The sequence below is a fragment of the Vulpes lagopus genome, chromosome 10, assembly GCF_018345385.1.
Source record: "Vulpes lagopus strain Blue_001 chromosome 10, ASM1834538v1, whole genome shotgun sequence".
In the NCBI taxonomy this organism is placed as follows: domain Eukaryota; kingdom Metazoa; phylum Chordata; class Mammalia; order Carnivora; family Canidae; genus Vulpes; species Vulpes lagopus.
In genome coordinates, this window is record NC_054833.1 from 47,830,466 (window position 1) to 47,855,498 (window position 25,033).

A 25,033-nucleotide genomic window follows, 5' to 3' on the forward strand; every position below is an offset into this window, starting at 1 on the left:
TGCACCCAAAAGCATAAGATACCTAGGAATAAACCTAACCAAAGAGGTAAAGGATCTATACCCTAAAAACTATAGAATACTTCTGAAAGAAATTGAGGAAGACACAGAGAGATGGAAAAATATTCCATGCTCATGGATTGGCAGAATTAATATTGTGAAAATGCAATGTTATCCAGGGCAATTTACACGTTTAATGCAATCCCTATCAAAATACCATGGACTTTCTTCAGAGAGTTAGAACAAATTATTTTAAGATTTGTGTGGAATCAGAAAAGACCCCGAATAGCCAGGGGAATTTTAAAAAAGAAAACCATAGCTGGGGGCATCACAATGCCAGATTTCAGGTTGTACTACAAAGCTGTGGTCATCAAGACAGTGTGGTACTGGCACAAAAACAGACACATAGATCAATGGAACAGAATAGAGAACCCAGAAGTGGACCCTGAAATGTATGGTCAATTAATATTCAATAAAGGAGGAAAGACTATCCATTGGAAGAAAGACAGTCTCTTCAATAAATGGTGCTGGGAAAATTGGACATCACATGCAGAAGAATGAAACTGGACCACTCTCTTTCACCATACACAAAGATAAACTCAAAATGGATGAGAGATCTAAATGTGAGACAAGATTCCATCAAAATCCTAGAGGAGAACACAGGCAACACCCTTTTTGAACTTGGCCACAGTAACTTCTTGCAAGATACATCCACAAAGGCAAAAGAAACAAAAGCAAAAATGAACTATTGGGACTTCATCAAGATAAGAAGCTTTTGCACAGCAAAGGATACAGTCAACAAAACTAAAAGACAACCTACAGAATGGGAGAAGATATTTGCAAATGACATATCAGATAAAGGGCTAGTTTCCAAAATCTATAAAGAACTTATTAAACTCAACACCAAAGAAACAAACAATCCAATCATGAAACGGGCAAAAGACATGAAGAGAAATCTCACAGAGGAAGACATGGACATGGCCAACAAGCACATGAGAAAATGCTCTGCATCACTTGCCATCAGGGAAATACAAATCAAAACCACAATGAGATACCAGCTCACACCAGTGAGAATGGGGAAAATTAACAAGGCAGGAAACAACAAATGTTGGAGAGGATGCGGAGAAAAGGGAACCCTCTTACTCTGTTGGTGGGAATGTGAACTGGTGCAGCCACTCTGGAAAACGGTGTGGAGGTTCCTCAAAGAGTTAAAAATAGACCTGCCCTACGACCCAGCAATTGCACTGTTGGGGATTTACCCCAAAGACTCAGATGCAATGAAACGCCGGGACACCTGCACCCCGATGTTTCTAGCAGCAATGTCCACAATAGCCAAACTGTGGAAGGAGCCTCGGTGTCCATCGAAAGATGAATGGATAAAGAAGCTGTGGTCTATGTATACAATGGAATATTCCTCAGCCATTAGAAACGACAAATACCCACCATTTGCTTCAACGTGGATGGAACTGGAGGGTATTATGCTGAGTGCAGTAAGTCAATTGGAGAAGGACAAACAGTATATGTTCTCATTCATTTGGGGAATATAAATAATAGTGAAAGGGAATATAAGGGAAGGGAGAAGAAATGTGTGGGAAATATCACGAAGGGAGACAGAACATAAAGACTCCTAACTCTGGGAAACGAACTAGGGGTGGTGGAAGGGGAGGAGGGCGGGGGGTGGGGGGGGAATGGGTGACGGGCACTGAGGGGGACACTTGACGGGATGAGCACTGGGTGTTTTTCTGTATGTTGGTAAATTGAACACCAATAAAAATTAATTTATTAAAAAAAAGAATGGGCAAAAAAAATGTTTTATTCTGCTCCTAAGGTGGATGTATATAAAAGATAAAGTACATAGATCTCTGGGGAAAAAAAAAGAGGAAAATATGCTTTTGGGACCTGGCCCTGTCCAACTGCAGCTGGGTCTGTCTTGGGCAATGAATTCATTTATATGATCCCAGATCTCATCTATTTGATCCCTTTCCCCAACTATGTTTTCATGGATTGTAGAAGTTACAAAGAAGATTAAGAGAGGAAGGAACCTCTCAACTGAAAATGTTTCCCAAGTTTGAATAATGTTTGAAAACAAAGTGGTACTATAGATAACATTAAAGAGTAACTCATATTTATGTAGTCTAATTATCATTTGCTACCAAAATATTTGCTTGTTACTGTGAATGCACGCTCTATTTTTATGATTCTTCTACTTGAGTTCTTTGACAAATTAGGCACAACAGGAATTTAAATGACTAAGTATATTTTGTTGGTAAAGGAGAAACCTACTGTTTCCTAATGGTATGTATTTTATGGGAGAAAAGGAACTTTGCTAATATTGCATTAGAGAAGGATGGTAAAACTAAAAAGAAAAAATGCTAGATAACACTGTTACTGAGAAAATTTAGGTTTGTCTAGGAAGCCAATTCTGATCAGTTTGGCACCAAAGAGGATTTTCTTTTATCTGAGCATCATGGCAATGACACTGAGGAAATTTCTTACATGTTTGGTTTGGCTCTATGAAACTGATTTATAATGAGTCTGAGTATCCCTCTTAATTACTTTGAAAGTGTAGGATGATGGAGGATAACATTAAAGTTTTCCACTTTCATGCTGTTTCATAATTCAGTAAATAAAAGTATTGTGAAGCTTCTAAGATTCTTCTAAGAATGTTCTCATAGCATAATTTGCTTCTGGTTCATGGAAGTGCCATATAGCAAGCTCACTTTTGAGGATGACTTAAACTATGGTCAATCTAGTTGCACATGTTGTGTGATAGAATGGATTAAAACCTCATTCCCCAAAAAGAGTGTATTGAGGATGTTGTTCTGTAGATTGCAAAAATTTCTTGTAAAAATCTTTAGTTTGTATGCACTCATGTCAGACCTTTCATTCCAGATGGCTATTTCCAATACGCCATCTCTACATATGCCTTAAAATACTGCTCTGATCTCGTCTTCCTTCTCCCAGCAAATGAATTATTTAAAATTCTTTTTATAAAGAGATAATCAGCTAAAGAGCTTTCTTAAAGGTGGCAAAACTAAAAAGCAAATTAGTTTTAAGATTTCAAAAAAATTAGCTGACTATTCATTTATTATAATGTTTTCAGACTACTTTAGAATTCTCAAAGGAAGAATAATGGTCTAGTACAGTGCTATAAGGTTTCCTTTATGGACAGAGTAAGCCATTTAATCTTGACAGACTCAACTGTTTTTGATTTTCTGCCATGGACATCCATCAAAGAAATAGTAGTTGTGATTAATAGCATTTTGTCCACTAACCAAAAGCATTTATAATGTATACCTGGAATATATTCCAATATGGAGGGTAACATTACAGTTTAAAAAAAGTTCAGCAACCAAAAAAATCAATATGGGTTGGGAGAAAAAGCTTTTATGAAAGTACTTTTAAGACATACAGAAAAGAAATTTTTAGATTTTTCATTAGTTTTAAGAAAAAGTAAAAGAAAAACCTTAGGAGAATTAATGCAAAATACTTTTTCCCATTTTAAAATGAAAATCATACTGAGTATTTACTTGTCAATGTACATGTTCAAAATGTGTAGATTCTCTGAAATTGAATAGATCATTGTACATTTTTTATTAGCTAACAAGAACCTCTCATTGCCACTTATTTTCTGCCACCAGACTAAAAGTTCTAGAATTGCGATGGCAGCAGTGCAGGTGAAGTGCTACAGACTTAGAAAAATGGCAGTATCCAAAAATTGATTCTATGTTTTCATAATTACAGGGAGTCACATTTCCTCCCACCACACAGAGACCCATGAGATAAAAGCAAAACTGAGAATAGAAGTGATGTGCTAACATGCTCCTAAAGCAGACTTGCACATAGATTAGCTTTGGGGAGTATGCTTGCAAAAGTTATCAGCCTAGAAAAATTTGCCAGATGGATATATGTGGGGAAGGCAAAACGGAAATGGAAATATCATTGTATAGAGCATATGTTCACCATTAATTCATTCATTTATGCATTTATTTATTAAAGAAACAAATATGTAGTGGGTTCCAATAACCAGAAAGGCGCTGGACTTAAGCAATAAGAAAGGATCTCCATCCTCAGAGGGGAGAAGAGAATTTGCATCTGTTGATTTGTTGTTGTAGTAGCCAGGCTCTTCACATAAGTTATATCAACTCTATGAAGTTGATATCTGAGGAAGCTGAGCCTCACAGAGTTAAATAGGTTGTTTGAGGTCATGCAAACAGTGAGTGGCAGAGTTAGACTTCCAAACTTGCTCTGTCTCTGAAGTCCACTACACCATGGTGCCTAATTTGGCAGGAAAGACAAAAACACACACAATGGTCCATAACACAGATCACCGTGATGAAGACTGAGATAGAGGCAACTTGCTGTGAGCATGTGGCAGGAAGTTCTTCATTCTGCTCGTCTCTAGGTCACCTCTCCTGGCACAGAGAAGTTGGCACTTGAGGTAGGCCTTGAAGGTACATGGGGAAGAGCGCTTCGGTATAGACACGAAAGTGCACTGCAGGTTGGATAAACAGCTTATAGTCTCACAGGGCTGGAAGCAGTGTTTCTCACACTTGTTTTATTCATACTAGAGTTTTGAATTTTAGGTTATTTGGCAGCAGCCTCAGACAGTGCCACAGCCAGCAATCATTATAATACAATGAGTCTCATGGGCTCTGGAGTTAGGATATAGACTTTGATTCTCGGCTTTGCCACTCGCCACTTGTGGGAACTGGAAAACCATTTAAGCCTTGTTTTATTAAATGGGGATAATCCTCATGAGGCTATTTTAAGGAGAATGTGAGTTGATATATGTAAACTGCTTAGCTTAGTTTATAGCACATGGTATACACTCACTAAATTGGCTGTTACAAATACATCATAATAATATCTGAGGATATCTATTATAGCATCCAGTTATTGCAGGATTCTCTTGCCTTTTGTACCACGGCCTTGTCTGAAACAGCACTCTACTATGCTGTACTAAGCTCTCCTAGGTACTTATATGAGACATGCATTCAGTAACTTTTTTTTTTCCTGCTGGCTTGCTGTTTCCTTGGGCTTCTTCTACTCTCAACAAATAGAATCTTCTTCTTTACTGCATTGCAGGACCCACTTGACTTAATGTACAATTTGGCAGATATCACAGAATAATGTGTATATTTAGGTTCAGCAAAAATTACTTTACCTATTCCACCACTTTGATAGCACATATGGGGAGGATATAGAGTGTGCCCTAGCCTAATGGTTGTGAACGAATGGTACAGAGTGGGCTACACTGGGGTCAGGAAGGGTACAGGGGAAGGGGAAGTGTAGTAGGAGCAGTCAGTCAGGTTATGGTCAGATTGGCAAGGACTTTCACTACCATGCTGAAGGATTTGGTCTTGGTCCTGCAGAAATGGAGAGCCAAGGATAAAACAAAAGTAGATAAACAGACGGAATTGTGCCCCCTGCCATTCCGATGGGGAAGCTGTACCTGCATGGGTAGCTGTATTCTGAGATAGGGCCTGTAGGGGGGTAATGAGGGTTAAATGAGGTAATTTAGCTGGGGCCCTAATATGATAGGACTGATGTCCTTATAAGAGGAGGAAGAGACACCAGAGTTCTCTCCCTGTGCGATGTGAGGACCCAGTGAGAAGTTGGCCATCCACAGGCCAGAAAGAGAGGTTTCATCAGAAGCCAACTATGATGCTATCTTGATCTCTCTCAGCTTTCAGAACTGTGAGAAGATAAAATACTCAGTCTGTGGTATTTTGTTTTTTTTTTTTTTTTTTTTTTTTTAGTCTGTGGTATTTTGTAACCACAGCCCTAGCACACCAATATAGAAGGAGACAAGCATAACTGGACTTGGGTTTTAGGAATTTAACTAGCACATTGTGGAGGACTGTTATGCATAGTCTTTGGTCCACTCTATATATTCCTTAAGACTCAGCTCCTTTGGGAAGATTTCTTGATTCCCTAAATTTCACTTTGATGTTCTTCATGTTCCCATAGTATTATGTGCATAGCTATCTATCATAAGACTGTATCATAACTTTTGACTTTGTCTCTCCCACCAGACTGTAAACTCCTTGAGATCAGGGACCACATGTTATCTGTGTATTCCCAGCATCTAGTATGGTACTTGCCACTTAGTACTTCTCAATCAATATTTGTAGAATTAAGAAATTAATATAGAAGAACCTGAGGTAAGGAAACCAGTTCTAAGACCTACTGATATGATAGACCATCAGCAGAACATCCACCTATAACTCACACTGTCTTAACTGTTTGACAAAACATGATAAGAACTGACAAAAGTTTGTTCTTTATTTTTTTTTAAGATTTATTTATTTACTTATGAGAGACACACACAGACAGAGAGAGAGGCGGAGGGAAGCAGGCTCCATGTGGGGAGCCCGACGCGGGACTCGATCCCGGGTCTCCAAGATCACGCCCTGGACTGATGGCAGCGCTAAACTGCTGAGCCACCAGGGCTGCCCAAAAAGTTTTTTTCTTTAATCTTTTATTTTTAATCTCCTCCAAAAATGAAATTAGAAAGTGTTGAGGAAGTTGAATTTAATGATTTTTACCTCACTAAAAGTTAGACTCCATCCCACCCATTAAGTCCTGGTATAAACACAGAGTGCCTAATATCCTCAAGAAAAAAGAAAATGCTGACTATTTATAATCACCTCATTTGTTTGGAGGAATCCCCAGTAGTCTATAAAGTGAATTAATGCAGTCGGCAAACACAAATGCATTATTCTATAATCTATGTAGAATTCCCGATAAGTCTTTCAGAGTTTGCCAGTATATCCAATGATTAAAGACATTAAGCCCAAATGAATCTTCTATCTTTGCTTTTATAGCACAGGAACAGTTACAGGAATGGAACTTATCCATTAACCAAAAAAAAAAAAAAGTTCCTATAAATCACTGTATTAATTGCAGAGTTAAAGTCTGTGCCTGTGTTAGGGAAAGCAAATAAGAGATGTTGCCAAAAAGAGACATGTTCAGTTGATCTGACTGTATTAATGTGTTCAATTTCAGCTTTTAGTCAAAATGGTTCTAGATGACGGGCTCATTCCTCTGAGTCTGTCACTTAATCACTTAATTTTGACCTATTAAGATAGTCAATTCTATTTGATTTTTTTCCCAATTGTTACAATGTTCTTAGAATGTTGTATATGGTTTGGGGCTTTATTGGATGGAAAGTGTGTGAATCCATTTCCCCCCATTTCCCTCTGACACTCTTGTTCCTGTATATCCTTAGGCTTTGGCAGATGCTGACAGCAGCCAAAATTTAATGGAATTTCTAAATCTTCAATTAAAATTCTAATAAAGTTTCTCTAATTGCTCAAGCTGATGTACCAGAAGTAGAAATTTTTTACATATATGTGTTTAAAAAGAATAACTGGGATTATTTAGAAAATAATAATGAATTTCTAATGAAAATCAGATGACTTTCTGAAATATTGGCCTACCTTTTGAAGATACTTTTCTTTCTCCTCAGATTCCTGAATCTTTATGGTTTCAGCAGTGACATCTGTATTCTCTAAAGGAAATAAAGTCAAATTCAATCTGAAATAATTTTATCATGATTTTATAAAAATGCTGATATAAACTTGGATAAATGTTAAAAGGTAACAGAGTAGGAAGGTAAAGACAAATATGTACTGTCTTGAAACTTCACAAACTAGATTCATAAACAATTGGAGACTGAATTAATGAGCTATGGCAAAGGGAACCTCTAATCTCTTTAGAAGATGAGTAAGCCTGAGTCCAGAGACAAGGTTTCTGAAGAGAATGTATTTGCAGTATCAGAGTTTCCAATTTCTACATTACTATTCAAGATGTTAGGGGAATTTAGACATTCTCCTTTGGATAAATAGGGTAGTCTCTGAGACAGAGTGTTGGTATGCAATTCAGGAAGTTATGCCAAGGTGTAAAGATCTCTCCTTATACTTATTACCTATCTTCTGAAGAATCTAGGAATCAGGATGTTGAAATACATGAAACTTGGTACTTACTGTTTTTCTCAAGGGAGAAAGGCTGGAGGTAAACTTTCTCTAAAAAACACAAAGGGAAGTAAAGAGATTATTGGGAAGACTACAGCATTAAAGGTATTTAAGCTTTCTACAAAAATGGGGTATTTAACTTATAAAAGTTGCATAACAACAGGGTTTTTTTTTTTTTTTTTTTTTTTTTTGCATAACAAGTTTCTATATCTTAGGCTTCCTAAGGTTTTTACAGGTCTGGGAACTTGGTTCCTAATATTGATTATGCTTTCAACTTTCTCTGAGGCTTTCATGTTTAAACTTGATGATGTAAACAACCACCCTTAACATCCTCTCAGTCAACATATAGCATTTCTCCAGATTATTCTATATTGTTTGGCCAAATAGATGCCATCACTTAGGTGATGTGGTTTCAGATGTGGTTTTAGACATAACAAATATACCACTGATGCTTTCCGGGTGGAGGGATTGCTGAGAAGTTAAAAAAAAAAAACCTGTTTGTATAGGGTTTTTAGACATTTGAAATAATTTTTTCTAATGATTCTTTTTGTATATTTTTTATTGGAGTTCTATTTGCCAACATATAACACCCAGTGCTCATCCCGTCAAGTGACCCCCTCAGTGCCTGTCACCCAGTACCCCCGACCCCCTGCCCACCTCCCCTTCCACTACCCCTTGTTCATTTCCTAGTTAGAAATCTCTCATGTTTTGTCACCCTCTCTGATGTTTCCCACTCATTTTCTCTCCTTTCCCCTTTCACTATTTTTTATATTTTATATTCCCCATGAGTGAAACCATATAATGATTGTTCTCCGATTGACTTCACTCAGCATAATACCCTCCAGTTCTATCCAGTTGAAGCAAATGGTGGGTATTTGTCGTTTCTAATGGCTGAGGAATATTCCATTGTATATAAGATGAATGGATAAAGACGATGTGGCATATATATATATGTGCATATACATACATATATATGTATACACACACACACACAATGAAATGAAAGATTATTTTAGAATTAGGTTTGTCGGTTTCTCCTGGGAGCTGCTCTGGTTTCTTCCAGGTTGGTTATTTAGGGTGGAGGCAGAAACCAGCGGCGGGAGGCAGCTACTCACCATGCCCAGGGGGCCTAGAGGGCCGGGCCACCCGCAGGCGCTGGCTGCTACCTCGGGGCAGCACCAACTGGGATTCATTAGTAGGATACAGTGACGCAGCGATCCAGAACTGCTTGGCCAAGTTGGAATCCTGTTCGGAAGATCCTGCGAACACCAGTAATCCCTGGGGACAAATTTCAACGGATTCCTGGTGGCTGGGGAGGCCTCCGCCGGCCCTCGTTTCCATGGCAACTCAGGACGCCGCTCCTCCTCTTCTGCCAGCCCCGCCCTGCAGAGAACCGTCAAGTTGGCGGCCACCACTGCCCCAAGCCCTCCTTCCTCTCCTGGGTAGATGCTGGGGTCCAGCGCGTGCCTGTGGGCTCTCTGAAGCCCACTTCTGCACTATCACAGGCTTCCGGACCAGTCCAAGCCTTGGCGGCCCGGGTAGGAAGAGTCAAAACATCAAGGTTGGGGTGGTTCTTGTCCCGGTTGGCCTCGTTAGGGCAGCACTTAGCTCTCTTACAACCTCAGCCAGCCTTCAACCCACCCCTACCCAGCTTCCTCCTCCACCCCAAATATATCTAAGTATATAAAGCTTTTAAATTCTTAGCTCTTCCACCCCAACCCACCTCTCCTCCCACAACAGATTGCCACAGCTCAGCACACCCTATGTAGGTATTGGTTGGAGAATAGAGCAGCTAACATCCTAGTCTATGGGAGCCAGAGCTCTGAACCGGGCCAGGAAGTACCTGTGTAAGGTTTTTGTTGTATATTCCCCTGCCCCATCCTCTAAGAGAAATCTTATGGAAGAAGCTGGATTTAGATTGTAAATGCATTTACTTAATCAGTCTCACCGAAAGCTGCCTGCACTGCAACAAGTTGTAAATGATCACTTAAAAGGACTATATCTGATGTGTGAACTCAGTGCCTTCCTGGAAAAAAATCATGAAAAATATGAATGTATCCTTATAAAAATATTAATAAGTGTGAGTGAATAACTTTCCTGGGAGATTTCGTTAATCTAGGAACAATGAAACCACTTCAGCCATAGCAAAGTTGCAATTACTGTGGCAGGAATTGAGATGGACATTGTAAAGCCAATTCAGGAAAGGTAATAATCACAACTTAGGACCTTAGGGCACTTTATTCTTTCAAAATAATACAGTCTCACAGTTCAAAAGTTGATTATCACAAGTCTATACAATGACATGGATCAGTGAAGGAAAATATCCTATTTCCCAATTAGCTAAAAAAAAATTTTTTTTTGGGTTAAGAGCCTGAAGGAAACAAATTACAAAGACATATAAACTATACATTGTGTATTTAGCTGCTAAAATACTGATTTCTCTCTTGGTTAAGCTATTAATAGGCAATGGGTAATATTCGAGCGTTCCAATCCCCTCCCTCCCCCTAACACGCTGATGTGCATGGGCAGCTCATTTGGATGATTCCCAAATCTTTTTACCTGGCCGTGTGGTTAGTGATTGATACTATTAGCAATCAGCTAACTACACTGCCTAGTAACTAGACTCACAGGAAAACAAGGGTTACTTCCATCACACACTGCAGTCTCAAGTCGGTGTCCCATACGCTGTGACAGACAGATCACACTGGTTTTCCCTGGTTCAACTGTAGCTCACTTCAGCAGGTGGGCCGGGGAATCCCGCACTAAATACTGGCGATGAAGGGCAGCATGTCCAGCATTAAACCTTACATAGGGCTCCTCCCCCAAATCTACAGGTCACTCTAGCTCGCAGTTAAAGCCATTACGTTTTACACCTGTCGCCCGCTCTCCTCGCAGGCGGCTTGCCCAATCTTGCTTTTACTCCCGGGTAGCTAGGAGTTGAGCTGCCTGGAGCGGCAGCCGTCGGCCGCCTAGCAGGAGTGTCCTCAGGCCGACAACGTGCTGGGCGCGCAGCCTGCGCCCCGCCAACGCTGACATCAGGTCTCTCGAGGCGTCGCTGGTGCCAACGCTCGGGGTTGGCCGTTTGCCGCCCCGGGGTGGCGTCCTCCTGCCCGCGGGCCGGCGGGTGATGCTGTGCCTTGTTTTGATGGCAGTGGAGTTAGTGATTGTAAGCAGCAGAGTACAATCAGCTAATTACACTGCCTACAAACCGAGCACCGGGCGCCCGCGGGCTGCAGCTCCCGGACGGCCTGCGGCGCCCGCTCCAGGCCCCGAGCCAGCCGGCCGCGGGGTGCGGGTCCCCCGGCCTCGGCGGTGCCACCTGCGCGGGCGCGAGGACGACGCCCCACCGGGCCCCTGCCGGACACCTGCGCCCCGGCCGCGCCCCCCGGGCCGGCGCCAAGTGTCCCCCTCTTCCCCCCGAGGCCGCCGAGTCCCCGCGCCCGTCTCCCGGGCCTCCCGGGCCTCCCGGGTCCCCGCCCCCCGCCCCCGGTTCCCTTCCCGGGTCCTTCCCTCGAGGCTCCTCTCGGGTCGGGCTCCCACCTCCTCACTCCCCGGGCCGCGCCGTCCCAGAAAACTTGTCTTCAGCCCCCAGCCCGAACCCTAGAGCCGGCGCGCTCAGCCCCGTGAGCCCCGCAGCGCCGAGTGCCCGAGTGCCCGTGGCCGCGGCGGCCCAACCGCCCTTGGAACCCCGCGGCGGAGGGGGCGGGGCGCGCGGGGCGGGGCGGGTGGGGGAGGGGCGCGCGGGGCGGGGCGGGGTGGGGGAGGGGCGCGCGGGGCGGGAGCTGCGAGCCCCCCCCCCCGGGGGGGGGGAGGCCCTGGAGGCCGCGGCGCGGATTCCCGAGTTTCTCTTCCTGCTAGGGCCGTGGTGACCAAGAGCTCCTTCTGCCCTCCCGCTCCCCGAGAAGCCCCCCCCCTCCACCCTCCACCCCCCACCCCCCACCCCCAGTTTCCAGGCCCGTCCTCGACGGGGAAGACAGCTTGGCCGGCATCAGATTGCAGGCTCCGATTTCCCAAAGGGAGATAGGCCTGCGCGGCCTCTGGCTTGTGGGAGCCCTGCCTTCGAGGGGCCCCTCTGCACCCTTGTCTTCCCTGGGGCTTCTCACACCCTCGGAGGGCCCTGCGGTGACGGGGAGGGTCGGCTCTTCTCATCCAGTAGTTAGAGCAGAGCTCGGTCGGCCCATATTGATTCAAATGCCTGCTATGTGTTCAGCACCTAAGGTCACGCGTTCTACCCTCCGTATGTATAATCCAGGTGGTGACAAGATGTGAACACGCATTATAGACCAACTCAAGACAATACATGATAAATTGGTAAGCTGGGGAGAAATAGAAGAGGGTAGGACGGGGCATCAGTGAGAACTGTAATTGTCAGGGAGGGTTCTCTGAGGAGCCAGGCCTCCGTAGGTCCTCCAAGCAAGACTAAATTTGGCTATTCAGGGTGAGGGCTGGGTGGCCAGAAAAACCATGTCTTGTGAACCAGTTACATTTTCTCATTCTCACAATTCCACATCTGATAATGTAGATGTATTATGTGTGTATTTGGAGTAGATTGAACAAAAAGAAGACAGTTATGGAGAGTTTCTGGGAGACCTCTACTAATATTTCTTTCCTTTAGTTACTCCTTCCCCTCTTTTCCTTCAGTGAATGAGTCAGGAAAGGATAAAGAACATTCTAATCCCACACTTTGTGGAGTGGAGTTGGTTGGCCCTCCAGTATGGTCTCCATGCATCTGGTATGGCACACTCATTGTTGACTCCAAAAGCTTAGATCTAAATTATTTTCCCCAGAGGAAAATTTCCCAGCTAGAGATTGATTCCCTAAACCTAGGAAATGGTTTCATAGATGCCACTGGTAGCATGAATTGGGGGCAGGTAATCTAGATCCTAAACTCACACTATTAAACTGCCAGAAGAACTTCCCAAGGATGAGCCTGAATGTTACAGCATTATCTTCCAATAAAAGACAGCACATTTTTTGGCCATATGCATCCTGTGTTCTGAGAACGCCAAAGTGAGAAGTAAGAAATTAAAGTATAAAGTGTAGAGTGCAGAAAACATTAATTCTCAAGATTAACTTGTAAAGTTAAATTGCAAAAGACAGATCACTTCGTCAGATAAGATCATTCATCTTATCTTTGGGAGAGGCACAGTGTTGTAGAATACACCACATAAATCCCACACGCTTCTTTAACATGTACAGTGTCCCAAGCCATACCAGACAAAATGCTGGAATCAGAGCTAATTAGCCTGTGAGCTCTCTAGAGGTAACTGTAGAATCAGTTTTGTATTTGATAGTTAAATATACATACATATATAAATGCAGGAATGAAATAGCTTCCATTCCATTAACAATATGCAGACTTACAGGTTTTGGTTAGGATATCCTTATAAAAACAATTCTGTTTTTCCAAACTGCTAGTTACTTCACCCGATACAATATTAAATACCTCTTCCTGATTGATGTGTTGTGATTATTAGTCGCATCTTACATTTCTTACCTGAGCTAGATTGCTGCCCTCCAAGGTAGTGGTTGCAGTAGATGCCTTGAAATTTTAGATTTTTAAAGCTTTTCTTCAAAGATAATTTTAAAAATAAAGAAAACATATGTAAAAGTCATCAAGATGTATTGCTTCCAAAAATCACTTTTTTTAAACGCAGTTTATTTTGCAGGTAGTGCAACTAAAAAAAGTAAAAACGAGGAAAAAAATGTGGCCTTGTCCTGGTCTGTCTTTCTTTCTTTCTTTCTTTTTTTTTTTTTTTCTTTTTTCAAAGAATGCTTCTTCTTAGGGTTGCTGTTGATTTGGCCTGTAGTTACTAGAGAAACTCCAAGGATCTCATTCCCTTTATGGTTCATGTCTAGGCATGCCTGGAGACCAGGGAGACCCATGATTTAATCTAAGTAAGAATGCTTGTGGTGTTTTAAATGACCAAACAGAAGATTGCATTTATTTTAGACAAAACCAGGAAGGTACCTTTCAGAGCAATTGTTTACTGTTTTATTGAATTTCTGGGCTTTTGGTGATTCGAGTGATGTGGAAGGAGTGCTAAGGAGAGGAGATGAGGTTGGTGATTAGGAACAAACCCAGAAGAGTATAGAAAACACATACCTTCTGGTTCAGCTTTGGAAAATTTGTATTGGTTAAATTTACCACTCCTCAATAAAAGACTAGAGCGATGGGAATTGGGAACTAAAACGGAGACAAACTTGCTCTCTTCTTTAATATAACACAGACACACCATCTGAACATTTTTTAGCCTTCATAGCTTTTGGAGGATGTTGTTTGGAGGAAGAAATGAAGAATCAGACTAATGAGAAATTGTTGGAGTTTAGCAGCTTCTTTTAAACCTATTTTCTAAATGTATATTTTCTCTTAGGAAATAGAGAACCATGTTTTGATTTTTATATAGATCAATAAACATCAGACTAGCTTATTAACATTTATGACACTCTATTTAGGAACTAGTTTACATGTTGATGCAAGACTAGATAGAAGTCAACATAGTGCCTTTAAAGAGCTAAAAATCAATGAATCTGTTCAATTATGAGAGGAGACTTTTTTCTAGCTAAAATGAACTGCCAGGAATTTTTATAATTTCATACTTCTGATTTCATTTCATTGTGTTCTTATTAGTAAGAGTGCACCAGATTCTTCATTAGCTTATTTATATTTATTGATTAATCAATACTGTTGCTTTCAGTATGAAAATGTTAAAGTAAATCAGAAACAATCTAAAAAAGAGACTTTATTACTGAAGTTGCTTGAGCTTTTTGTTAAGGATTCAGCAGTAGAAGCAAACACGTTGCATATTTGCCATCTTGAGAGAACACAGGATTTGTGGTCTAGTTGGAGAGATGATTTGTGTACATAATTAAGATAGCGATGGTTTAGTAATTATATCAATATTAATATATAATTAATATCTATATATTATTTATATTATATATATTTACATTATATACCAAGATTGTTAGATGCTTTAAGTTTTCTGAATAATGTAAGATTCATTATTATTTTAAAATTAATTTTTAATTTTTAAATTTTTAATTAAATATTTGATAAATTACTTTCAGGTATATAACATCGTGATTTGACAATTATATACATTATGAAATAGTTTGCTAAGTGTAGCTACCATGTATCACCATACAAAGTTATTACAATATTATTGACTATATTCCCTATGTTGTACTTTTCATCCCTTTGACTTATTTATTTCATAACTGGAAGTTTGCACCTCTTAATCCCCTTTACCTATTTTGCCTATTTCCTGAATCCTCTCTCCTCTCGTAACCACCAGTTTGTTCTCTGTATTTATGAATCTCTTTCTGTTTTTTGTTTGTTTCATTTTTTAGATCCTCTACATAACTGAAATCATATGGTATTTGCCTTTCTATGTCAGACTAATTTCACTTAGCATAATGGCCTCTAGGTCCATCCATATTGTCACAAATGGCAAGATTCCATCCTTTTTATGGCTGAGTAATATTCCATTATACATATATATTATATATATATATATATATATATATATGTATACACACACTACTCTTTTTTTTAATCGTCTATGGATGAACACTTCCATATCTTGGCTATTGTACATAATGCTGCAATAAATATTGGGGTGCATAATCTCTTCAAATTTGTGTTTTTGTTTTCTTTGCATAAATACCCAGAATTGGAAGGACTGAATCATATGGTATTTTTATTTTTATTTTTTTGGAGGAATCTTCATACTGTTTTTTTTTTTTTTTTATAGTGGCTGCACAACTTACGTAAGCTTCATTATTGCCAGTATTTAGCAAAAAAGAAAAGGCAAATCACCGAAGGTGGGCACACAGAGGTTGTACAGAAACTATGGGATAGAGCTGGATCTAGAAGGAAAAGTAGGACATAGATAAAGGGAAAAGATAGAGGTGGATATTTTTGGTAAGAGGAGCAATTTGTGAGGGAAAAATACAAGCCAGTTCATGGAGACCGTAACATATGTGGTCAGTTGGGAGAGCAATGAGTGTGTCCCCACTTGGGGAAATAAGATTAGAAATGTGGGTAAGTTGGAGATAGATCATGGGGGACTATAGGTGTCAGTCCACCAGGAGTTTTAATCTCATTCTCCTGCCTGCAGGGGTCTATGACTTATACCACATGTTGTTCTGTGGTGATTAATAGAGTGGCATGGATTAGAGGAGGGGGAGACTGGGGAGACTCAGCATCCATTTAGGTAATTATTTTAATGACCTAGGTATGAAATGATACAGGAATCACTTGGTATGAATGGGAAAGATTTGGGGAAGGAAAGGGCATAAGACCTAGTGACTGGTTAAAGTGGAGGGAGAACAAGATGAAACTCCACGTTCTAGTTTCAAAGATGCTGGGAGGCAAATCTAGTAAGATGCTAATTATGATGCATTTATGCTCAGGCACGTTTAGTTTAGGTGATGAAGGGACTTTCGTAGAGTTGGATATTTGGGGCTGCAACTCTTGAAAGGAGGGATTTAGTTGTTTCCTAAAGGTGCAACAGTTGAAGTCCTAAGGATGAATGAGATCTCCAGGAGAGGTATGCTGTCTTATATTTTACTGACCCTACAACATTTGCTCTGGTCCACCCAGGACAGAGCAAGGTGTTTTTCTTGAAGAGAAAACAGAGTGAGGTAAGCAGAAGGCTTGGGACTTAACTTTGAGAGTATCCGTGTCCTCTTGTAAGGGCTGGCAGAAAGAAGTAAATCTTGAGCCTACAAGGAGAAGCAGAAGAGAGGACTCCCACAAAAGCCAAGCTATTGTAAACAGGGTCATATACCTGTATGAATTCAAGGGAATATATGAATTCAATGGAAATAGTTGTCTGGGAACCATCACGTCATAGGGCTTGGTCAGTGGGCAGTAGATGACTGTACTGGCTTTATTTATTGAGTCAGTGAGGGGTCCATGGACTTCTCTAGACTATTAGGAAACATATTAACTTTTCTGGCTGCTTCCCTCATACTGGTTAGCCTCTGTCACCTCCCCAAAAAGTCTCAGGTAGATATTTAAGGATTGTAGAAGTCATTTTAGAGTTTCAGTACAGACAACAGATGATCTGAATGCACAGTTGAAGAAAGTCTATTCTTAAAAGCTCTAGAATGTGTTCTGTAACTTTATGAAGCCAAAAGCAGGAAATTGACTGATTATCTTGTTAATAAATTCGTCAGCATGAAAATACCTTATGCCATTCTTTTAAGCGCCACTGGAGGTCTACTTATTTTTGTTTTTATTTCTATTCTCCCATTTGACCCTTAATCCTTTTTTTCTAGGCGGGGTTTGTATTCCTTAGTTTAAAAAATTTTTATAACTCTGAAAAAAAGTCACATAATTCTGATTTATTATCTTTATTTCCTCTATCTCCATAGAATATATCTCAAGCATTTCATTAAATTCAAACATTCAGTCAAGTGTATATGGTCTTTCCCCTTTTAGCTCATCTATAACTTGTTTAAATTGCAAGCTCCATTCCTACTTTCCGGGTAAAATCTTGGAGCCTGGGAGTAGTATCTTCCATTAGTAAGAAAATATTATTCTTCAGTACTCTATTGCATTTTTGAAATTAGCATTTCATAATAGCAGAGAGTCGTGCTGGTGTATATAACACACATTTCCTATATTAGTATAGAGCACTATGTATACAGTTTCTTGCATCCTGAATTGTTTGCAGTGGAATATCTTGGTTTCCAACTTGATGCATTTCATATATATGTGACTTCACTGAGCGAGGTAAGCCAAAGGCTTGGGACTTAACTTTGAGAGTATCCGTGTCCTCTGTAAGGGCTGGCAGGAAGAAGTAAATTTTGAGCCTACAAGGAGAAGCAGAAGAGAGGACTCTTCTGGTCCTCTGGGAGGGCTATATATATATATATATATGGGCCTTCTAGCACAATACCACTTCCATTACGATTACTCATTAATGCACATAGAAAATACAAATAAAGTAGGAAAAAGGCTTGTCGTAAATACACTTGCACTGTAACTTTATGAAAAAGAAGCATCAGTTAGTTTGATTCATTTAGTTTATCAGTAAATGTTTCACTTAATAGATTAGGTAGCTCTAAATTTAATATCTTTTGGGTTCAAATTAACATCACATAACTGTAGAGTTTTATCAGGTAACATTTTGCCATACAAATTTTGTTTCAACAATTAGTGTAACTTCCTTAATATGTGGTTTGAACATAATGGGATGGAAGAGTTCATGGCTTTATAAGATGGTACTACTTATTTGCGGTTATTAAAAAAAAATACTCTTCTGTCAGAAGTGGGATTTTTTGCTCAACCATCTGTATTTTTTTCCTCATTAGCAATGATGGGCACTTGCAAATGGCTGGAATTCCCAACTTAAGGAAGGCACACTAGGGAAATCAAATAGGTCTGCTGTTAAGACTGGCTATCATGTAAAAAGTCCAGTGAACATGATGTTCAAAGTAGATGGTATTTTAAAATTATTTCACCTCTTTTTACATCATTAAATATTGAAGTTTAGTTAAGATCAAGAAGACAAATGTAGAAGCAAATTTTCGAGGTTTACTGTTATTGATGAACCTCGGGGCTTGTAGATACCTTAGTGGTGGGTTGAAGTCTCTCATGCTGAAATGAGGAATGCAATTCAGGAAAGTCTTACCTTGTGCAAGGTCATTTTGATCATTTTCGAGTTTTCTACCATCCGATTCTGTTATAGGCTTAATAAGATGGTGAAATATGTCTCTGATGTGCTTCCCCTTCATTCTTCATCCTCATTCCGAATGGCCAGAAACCTCATTTCCCCCAGGCTTCCTTCCCTTTTCCAAACATCTCTGGACAGAACAGGATTCTTTTGTTCTACTAAGGATAACTCATTTGACATTTTCAGAGGGAAATCCTGAAAAGACAACATCTAATCAAGGAAATAAATGCCTGAATAATGGAAATTTTAGACATTATGTAGAAACAGTGGGAGGGGGCATCTGGATGGCTCAGTGGTTGAGCGTCCGCCTTTGGCTCAGAGCATGATCCCAGGGTCCTGGGATCCAGCCGGCATCAAGCTCCCCACAGGAAGCCTGCTTCTCCCTCTGCCTATGTCTCTGCCTCTCTCTCTCTCTCTCTGTCTCATGAATAAATAAATAAAATCTTAAAAAAAAAGTGGAAGAGCTGTTTTGGGGGCTTTTGTTTGTTTTTTGTTTGTCTTTAAATTTTAGCATCTATTTTTCTATTCTACTTAAATATGAGGTTGGTTTAGGCTGGCCCAGGCTAGATCTTCTGCTAAATTCTAATATCCTGTCAATGCTGATTACTACCTGGGTGTTTATTTTTTTTCTTTTCTTTTCTTTTTTTTTTTTTTTAATTGGAGCTCAGTTTGCCAACATATAGCATAACACCCATGCTCATCCCACCAAGTGCCCCCCTCAGTGCCTATCACCCAGTCATCTCAAACCCCCCCCCCTCTTTCCACTACCCCTTGTTCGTTTCCCAGAGTTAGGAGTCTCTCAGGTTCTGTCTCCCTCTCTGATATTTCCCACTCATTTTCTCTCCTTTCCCTTTATTCCCTTTCACTAGTTTTTATATTCCCCAAATGAATGAGACCATATAATGTTCGTCACAACAAATACCCACCATTTGCTTCAATGTGGATGGAACTGGAGGGTATTATGCTGAGTGAAATAAGTCAATCGGAGAAGTACCTGGGTGTTTAATTGCCATAGAAAACTCTGTACGGGGCAGCCCCAGTCACTCAGTGGTTTAGCGCCACCTTCAGCCCCGGGGTGTGATCCTGGGGACCGGGGATCGAGTCCCACGTGGGACTCCCTGCATGGAGCCTGCTTCTCCCTCTGCCTGTGTCTCTGCCTCTCTCTTTCTCTCTTTCTCTCTCTCTCTGTGTCTCTCATGGATAAATAAATAAAATCTTAAAAAAAGAAAACTCAGTACATCTCAATTTGAACTGGCCACTGTTCTTTTTCTACCAGCTCTTCTGTTGAACTCTGTTCTTTCTTTCTTTCTTTCTTTCTTTCTTTCTTTCTTTCTTTCTTTTCTTTTTGAACTCAGTTATTTCAATGATAACATTATTGTCTTGGCTATTCATGCTGGAAACTTGGAGGGATTTTTGAGTATTCCACTTCTTAAAACTCTGCATCCAAATAGTCCCTGTGTACATACCTGATTTCCTACTCTAGATTATAAACCTCTTGAAAGGACAGGTGAAACAAATTTTTTTTAACCCCACGGCACTTAGCAGCATCTCATGTGCAGTAGATGGTCAGTAAATAGTCATGGCATGAATGTCAATTATAATAGAAGTTCTAGTTCTCATTATGTCTAGGAGGTGATTTAAGTAAGGTGTTTAAAATCATCATAAACAAGTAACTGAAGGAAGTCTTGCATGATGTTTAGTTTCTATTTGTTCTTTCCTGAACTCTAAGTACATTGTTATTCTACTGTTCTATTCATAACATCCAGGCCTGCCTGGGCCTGTTGCAGAAAATATCACTAGGGAGGGTTCAAAGCCTCATCAGCTAATGGGTTGCACCAACTCAAAATGCACTGTAACAGTATGTCATCTGGGAAGGTGAACTAATGAAAGAATTATTAAACTCCTGGCACCCCTGCAGTATTATAAATGCAAACACTAACCATTTGAAAAGGAAAAATTTGAGGATATGCTAATGCATATGCTGCCTTAGTTCCAAAGCAAATTTTATATCGGCAATATATGAGTAGTTGTCCTGATTTCCAAATTTTTTTTACTTCTAACATAAATTAAAAAAAAAAAAAAAAAACCTTTGCAAAAGTTATCCCAGCAAAGGCTAGAAAAGATGAGGACAAATGATGCAAATTTGTGATAATAATCTTTGTTGAGCTCAAGGCATTACGAAGCAATCAAGAGTATAAAATAAATGTGAAATTCCCTTAATGGCTAGGGAGCTATCTCTCTTAATGCTCTTCTATCTTTGCTGCCCATTAGAATCACTTGGGGAAGCTTTTAAAAGTCCTGATTCCCTGGTTGCACTCCATTCCCCTGAAATCAGAATGCCTGGGGGGGGGGGGGGGGAGTAGACTGATGGCAGGCATCAGTATTTTTAAAAGATATTCAGGTGATTCCAAAGTACAGTAGTTTGGAAACCCCTGTAACTGAGTAAGAGGAACAAGAAATATATCATGGAAAGCTGAAATCAGCAAGTTACTATAAAAATGGAAGGTCATTAAGGTCCTAGTCATAATTTTATTTTTATATGTTTTGGGTATAAAGTACATACTTAAATACTTAATAAATTGAATTGAACTAACCTTGTTAAATCATATAATTACTAGATATCCAGGTGTTCAGCCACCATTTTCACAGTCTTTAGATGATCATTTTTCATATCTCCTAAAGCATCAAAGATAGTGCAATCCTATCTGTATTTCCAGTAATATCTATAATTAATTTCAGTTCATCACTGGTGAAAGCTTTAAGTTATACTCTCCAGCATGTCAGGAGCCATCCATATCCATATTTTACTACTACTAGCAATGAAGTTTTTATTCCAGCCAGGAGGGAGTAATCCATTTCCAAAATTCCATTTTAGAGTCTGTTTTCTTAAAACATCCCTGGTACAAACTGTCTTAGATTGAGTTCCTTAGAAACAGCCTCTAATATGGGAAACTGCATGCAAGTTTATTAGGGAGTCCTCTTGCGGGATACACATGAGAGGGTGACAAAGATAGGACTGGGTGGAGAGACAGGTAGACTAATGATGCAGTTGCAATTGAGCACTCAGTCTATTTTATGGGGAGCTCTGGAGATGGGATAGCCCTTTAGAATTGCAAGGAGGCCAGGATTTTGTATCCCCACATTAGCCAGTCAGTGGCTGCACAGCAGGCCACCCCTTGCAGGGGATGGGAGGATATCTTTACTGTGAGGTAGTTTCCAAGAGTAAGTTCCAATGAGAGATGCAGCTATAAGCCATCAGCATCTGATAGTTCCTTCCAGCAGTTGGGGGATGATTGTGTTGACCCTGAAGAGGAGAACTGATTGAAGAACCTCAGTATTTATTAGTGTTCAAAATGACCTATTTTTGGCCAATGGGAGCTCTTCATGTAGGTTTTTATGTCTTTTGACATGACCCACTGGTTTTGTATAGCTTTCTTGCTTTCTGATAAAATATATTTCAGGCTCATGTAATATATGACCTGAACTACAACTGAAATCAGCCATTTCTCCAAGGATATTTTTAAGAAATTGTATTTAGAGACCACAAAATGAGTATAAGGATTGCTCATTGATTCTAGGCCTTTCAGTGGACCGAAACAAAATATAAATTTTTGGAAAAAAAACCTCAGGTTCATATTAATACTACCATTTCAAATTTAACATGATAGAATTTTTACTTAATTTCCTTTATTTTTACACTTTTACCCTTTTCCTTACATTGAAAATCTTAGTTCATAGCAACACTAAAGTAAATATTCGTATTTCTCTATTCTAGTCTATTCTCTCACTCTTTCTCTATATATATAATTTTGAAAGAGTAATACTAATATTATGGTAAACAGGCTACAGAATGACATTTAAATATATATATCTTTCCACTTGGATTTTGTCAAAGTACTTTGTTTGATCTTTATTCTTTTTTTTTTTTTTTTAAGATTTTTGTTTATTTCAGAGAGAGAGAGAGAGAGAGAGAGAGCATGAGCAGGGAGAGGGGCAGAGGGAGAGAGAGAAGCAGACTCCTCACTGAGCAGGGAGCCAGACTTGATCCTGACCTGAGCCAAAGGCAAACACTTAATTGACTGAGCCACCCAGGGGCCCCTGCTTGATCTTTATTGTACTCATTTGTTTTCATTTGTAACAGGATACATTCTTGGCAAATTTACAGATAGCAGGTAGACAAAACGATAAGAGAATTTATTGAATGACAAAATTGGATCAGAATCCTGTTTCCTTATAGTGATGGTCTAAATTTAACACAATGAAATATGATAGGTATAACTGCAAAATGCAGTTGTTCTATACCCCCTTTAATTAATTAATTATTTTTAAAAGTTATTATTTAATTAATTTATTAAAAATTTTTATTGGAGTTCAATTTGCCAACATATAGCATAACACCCAGTGCTCATCCCACCAAGTACCCCCCTCAGTGCCCATCACCCAGTCACCCCGACCCCCCACCTACATCCCCTTCCACTACCCCTTGTTCATTTCCCAGAGTTAGGTGTCTCTCATGTTTTGTCACTCTCACTGATATTTTCACTCATTTTCTCTCCTTTCCCTTTATTCCCTTTCACTAATTTTTATATTCCCCAAGTGAATGAGATCATATAATGTTTGTCCTTTTCCAATTGACTTATTTCACTCAGCATAATACCCTCCAGGTCTATCCACGTCGAAGCAAATGGTGGGTATTTGTCATTTCTAATGGCTGAGTAATATTCCATTGTTTATACCTCCTTTTAATCCATAAAGCATTAGTAAAGACTGACAATAAAATGATAAAGAAACTTACTATTTATCAATAAGAAAGGCTACCACTTTTTGAGCACTTATTATATGCTAGGCACTCTGCTAAATACTTCATATAATTTTATAATTTAATCTGGATAAGAGCCTTATGATAGTAGTAGTAGTAGTAATCTATCATTTACAGAGCATTTATTGAGTACTTGGTGCTCTAGGCATTTTATACTTAATTCTCATAACAACCCTACAAAGTGTTCCAGATCTAGAAGTCTGGTTCCAAGGATATAGGTACTACACTTTACCCCTTTTTTAAAGATGAGATTTTGAAGATGAGAGAGACTGAGAAACTTCTCTAAATTTCTGGCAAATGAAGGACTGGGATTCAATCCATGATGCTTGATTTCATAGCTAGTTTCTTTTTTTTTCTTTTTTAATGATTTCATTTATTTATTCATGAGAGCTGGTTTCCTAACTGCTCTGCAATACTGCCCTCCTGTAACAATTGCTAGGCAGGCTTTAGACTGGGTGCGTTAATATGTCATTCATTGTAATCTTGTTAACAATCTGGGTGGGGGGCATCACTCTTGTCCCTCCCATTTCACAGATCAGAAACTGAAAGTTCAGGAGATAAGGAAGTTGCTCCAGATTACACGGTGAGATGTAAAGTTGCAACTCACATCCAGGTCTAACTCCAAAGCCCATATTCTTAAACATTATGCTGTACAGGAAGGGAAAGATGTAAAAAACCAATAGCATTAGTGAAAAAGACTACTTGCAAGTTCATTGTGAGGCAGTGGCGGGATGCTACTGCCAACAAAACGAATGGCACCTGAGGCTGCATTCTAGAACTACAGTATTTGCAGCAAAGGAGGAGACAGTCCCACTCTAATCTGTAATGGTAGAGCATACCTGGAGCATTTAGTGTCTTTCTGGGCTCTGCAACTTAAACAAGCATGATCAACATAGCTGAAACTCCTCCACAGGTGAGCCCCGAGCCTGGTGAAGTGTCTGAGTAATGTGTCTATAGGAAGAACTGTTAAAAAGTTGAGGTTAGCCCTCTGAAAGAGAAGACCCAGGAGAGGCTGGTATTTGAAGTGTCTTCTTGTGGTGGAGTGTTAGATACAGTCTATGGTTCCAGAGGGAAGAACCAAGGCTTCTGTTGGGAGGAAATAGCGCCTCTAAGGGAGGAAGCACTGCTTGGTATTTGGAGCTTTTTGAAATGAAATGGGCTTTCTTTAAAGGGAATGAATTCTTTTTCACTGATGAAGAGCCTGAATGACCACTTACTGTGGGATTAAACGGGATGAGCACTGGGTGTTTTTCTGTATGTTGGTAAATTGAACACCAATAAAAATTAATTAAAAAAAAAACAGAAAAAAAAAAGATTATATGTCAGGTGTGGTGGTTCTTACATTTGAGTGAAAGAATCATCTGGAAGAACTTGTGAACTACTGGTTCTCAGGCTTCACCTTTTGAAGTATTGATTCAACAGATCTGGGATAAGGTCCACGAATCCACATTTTTAACAGCGGCCGGGTGGGTCCAAACGGGGTGGTCGGTGACCCACACTTTGAGAACCAGTGAGACTAGATAAACTCCAAGATCTCTTCTACTTGTTTT

General features: G+C 39.8%; 2 protein-coding genes across 2 annotated transcripts in view; one reads left to right on the plus strand and one right to left on the minus strand.

The window, feature by feature from the left end:
• BTG4 (BTG anti-proliferation factor 4) overlaps positions 1-25,033 on the plus strand; it is a 103,689-nt gene that overhangs the window by 73,188 nt on the left and 5,468 nt on the right. The window lies entirely within an intron of this gene.
• HOATZ (HOATZ cilia and flagella associated protein) lies at positions 4,325-9,317 on the minus strand. Its single transcript, XM_041773003.1, has 4 exons — positions 9,092-9,317; positions 7,989-8,027; positions 7,443-7,513; positions 4,325-4,492 (listed from the first exon to the last, which is right to left on the minus strand). Exons 1-4 carry the CDS (start codon positions 9,315-9,317, stop codon positions 4,325-4,327), a joined length of 504 nt encoding a protein of 167 aa, XP_041628937.1.

Coding starts and splice junctions, on each gene's coding strand:
- HOATZ (XM_041773003.1), bottom strand. CDS start 9,317: ATGGAAACGAGGGCCGGCGGAGGCCTCCCCAGCCACCAGGAATCCGTT. Junction 7,514..7,988: donor TTTCTCCCTTGAGAAAAACA/GTAAGTACCAAG, acceptor TATTTCCTTTAG/AGAATACAGATGTCACTGCT. Junction 4,493..7,442: donor AAGAAAAGTATCTTCAAAAG/GTAGGCCAATAT, acceptor TCCAACCTGCAG/TGCACTTTCGTGTCTATACC.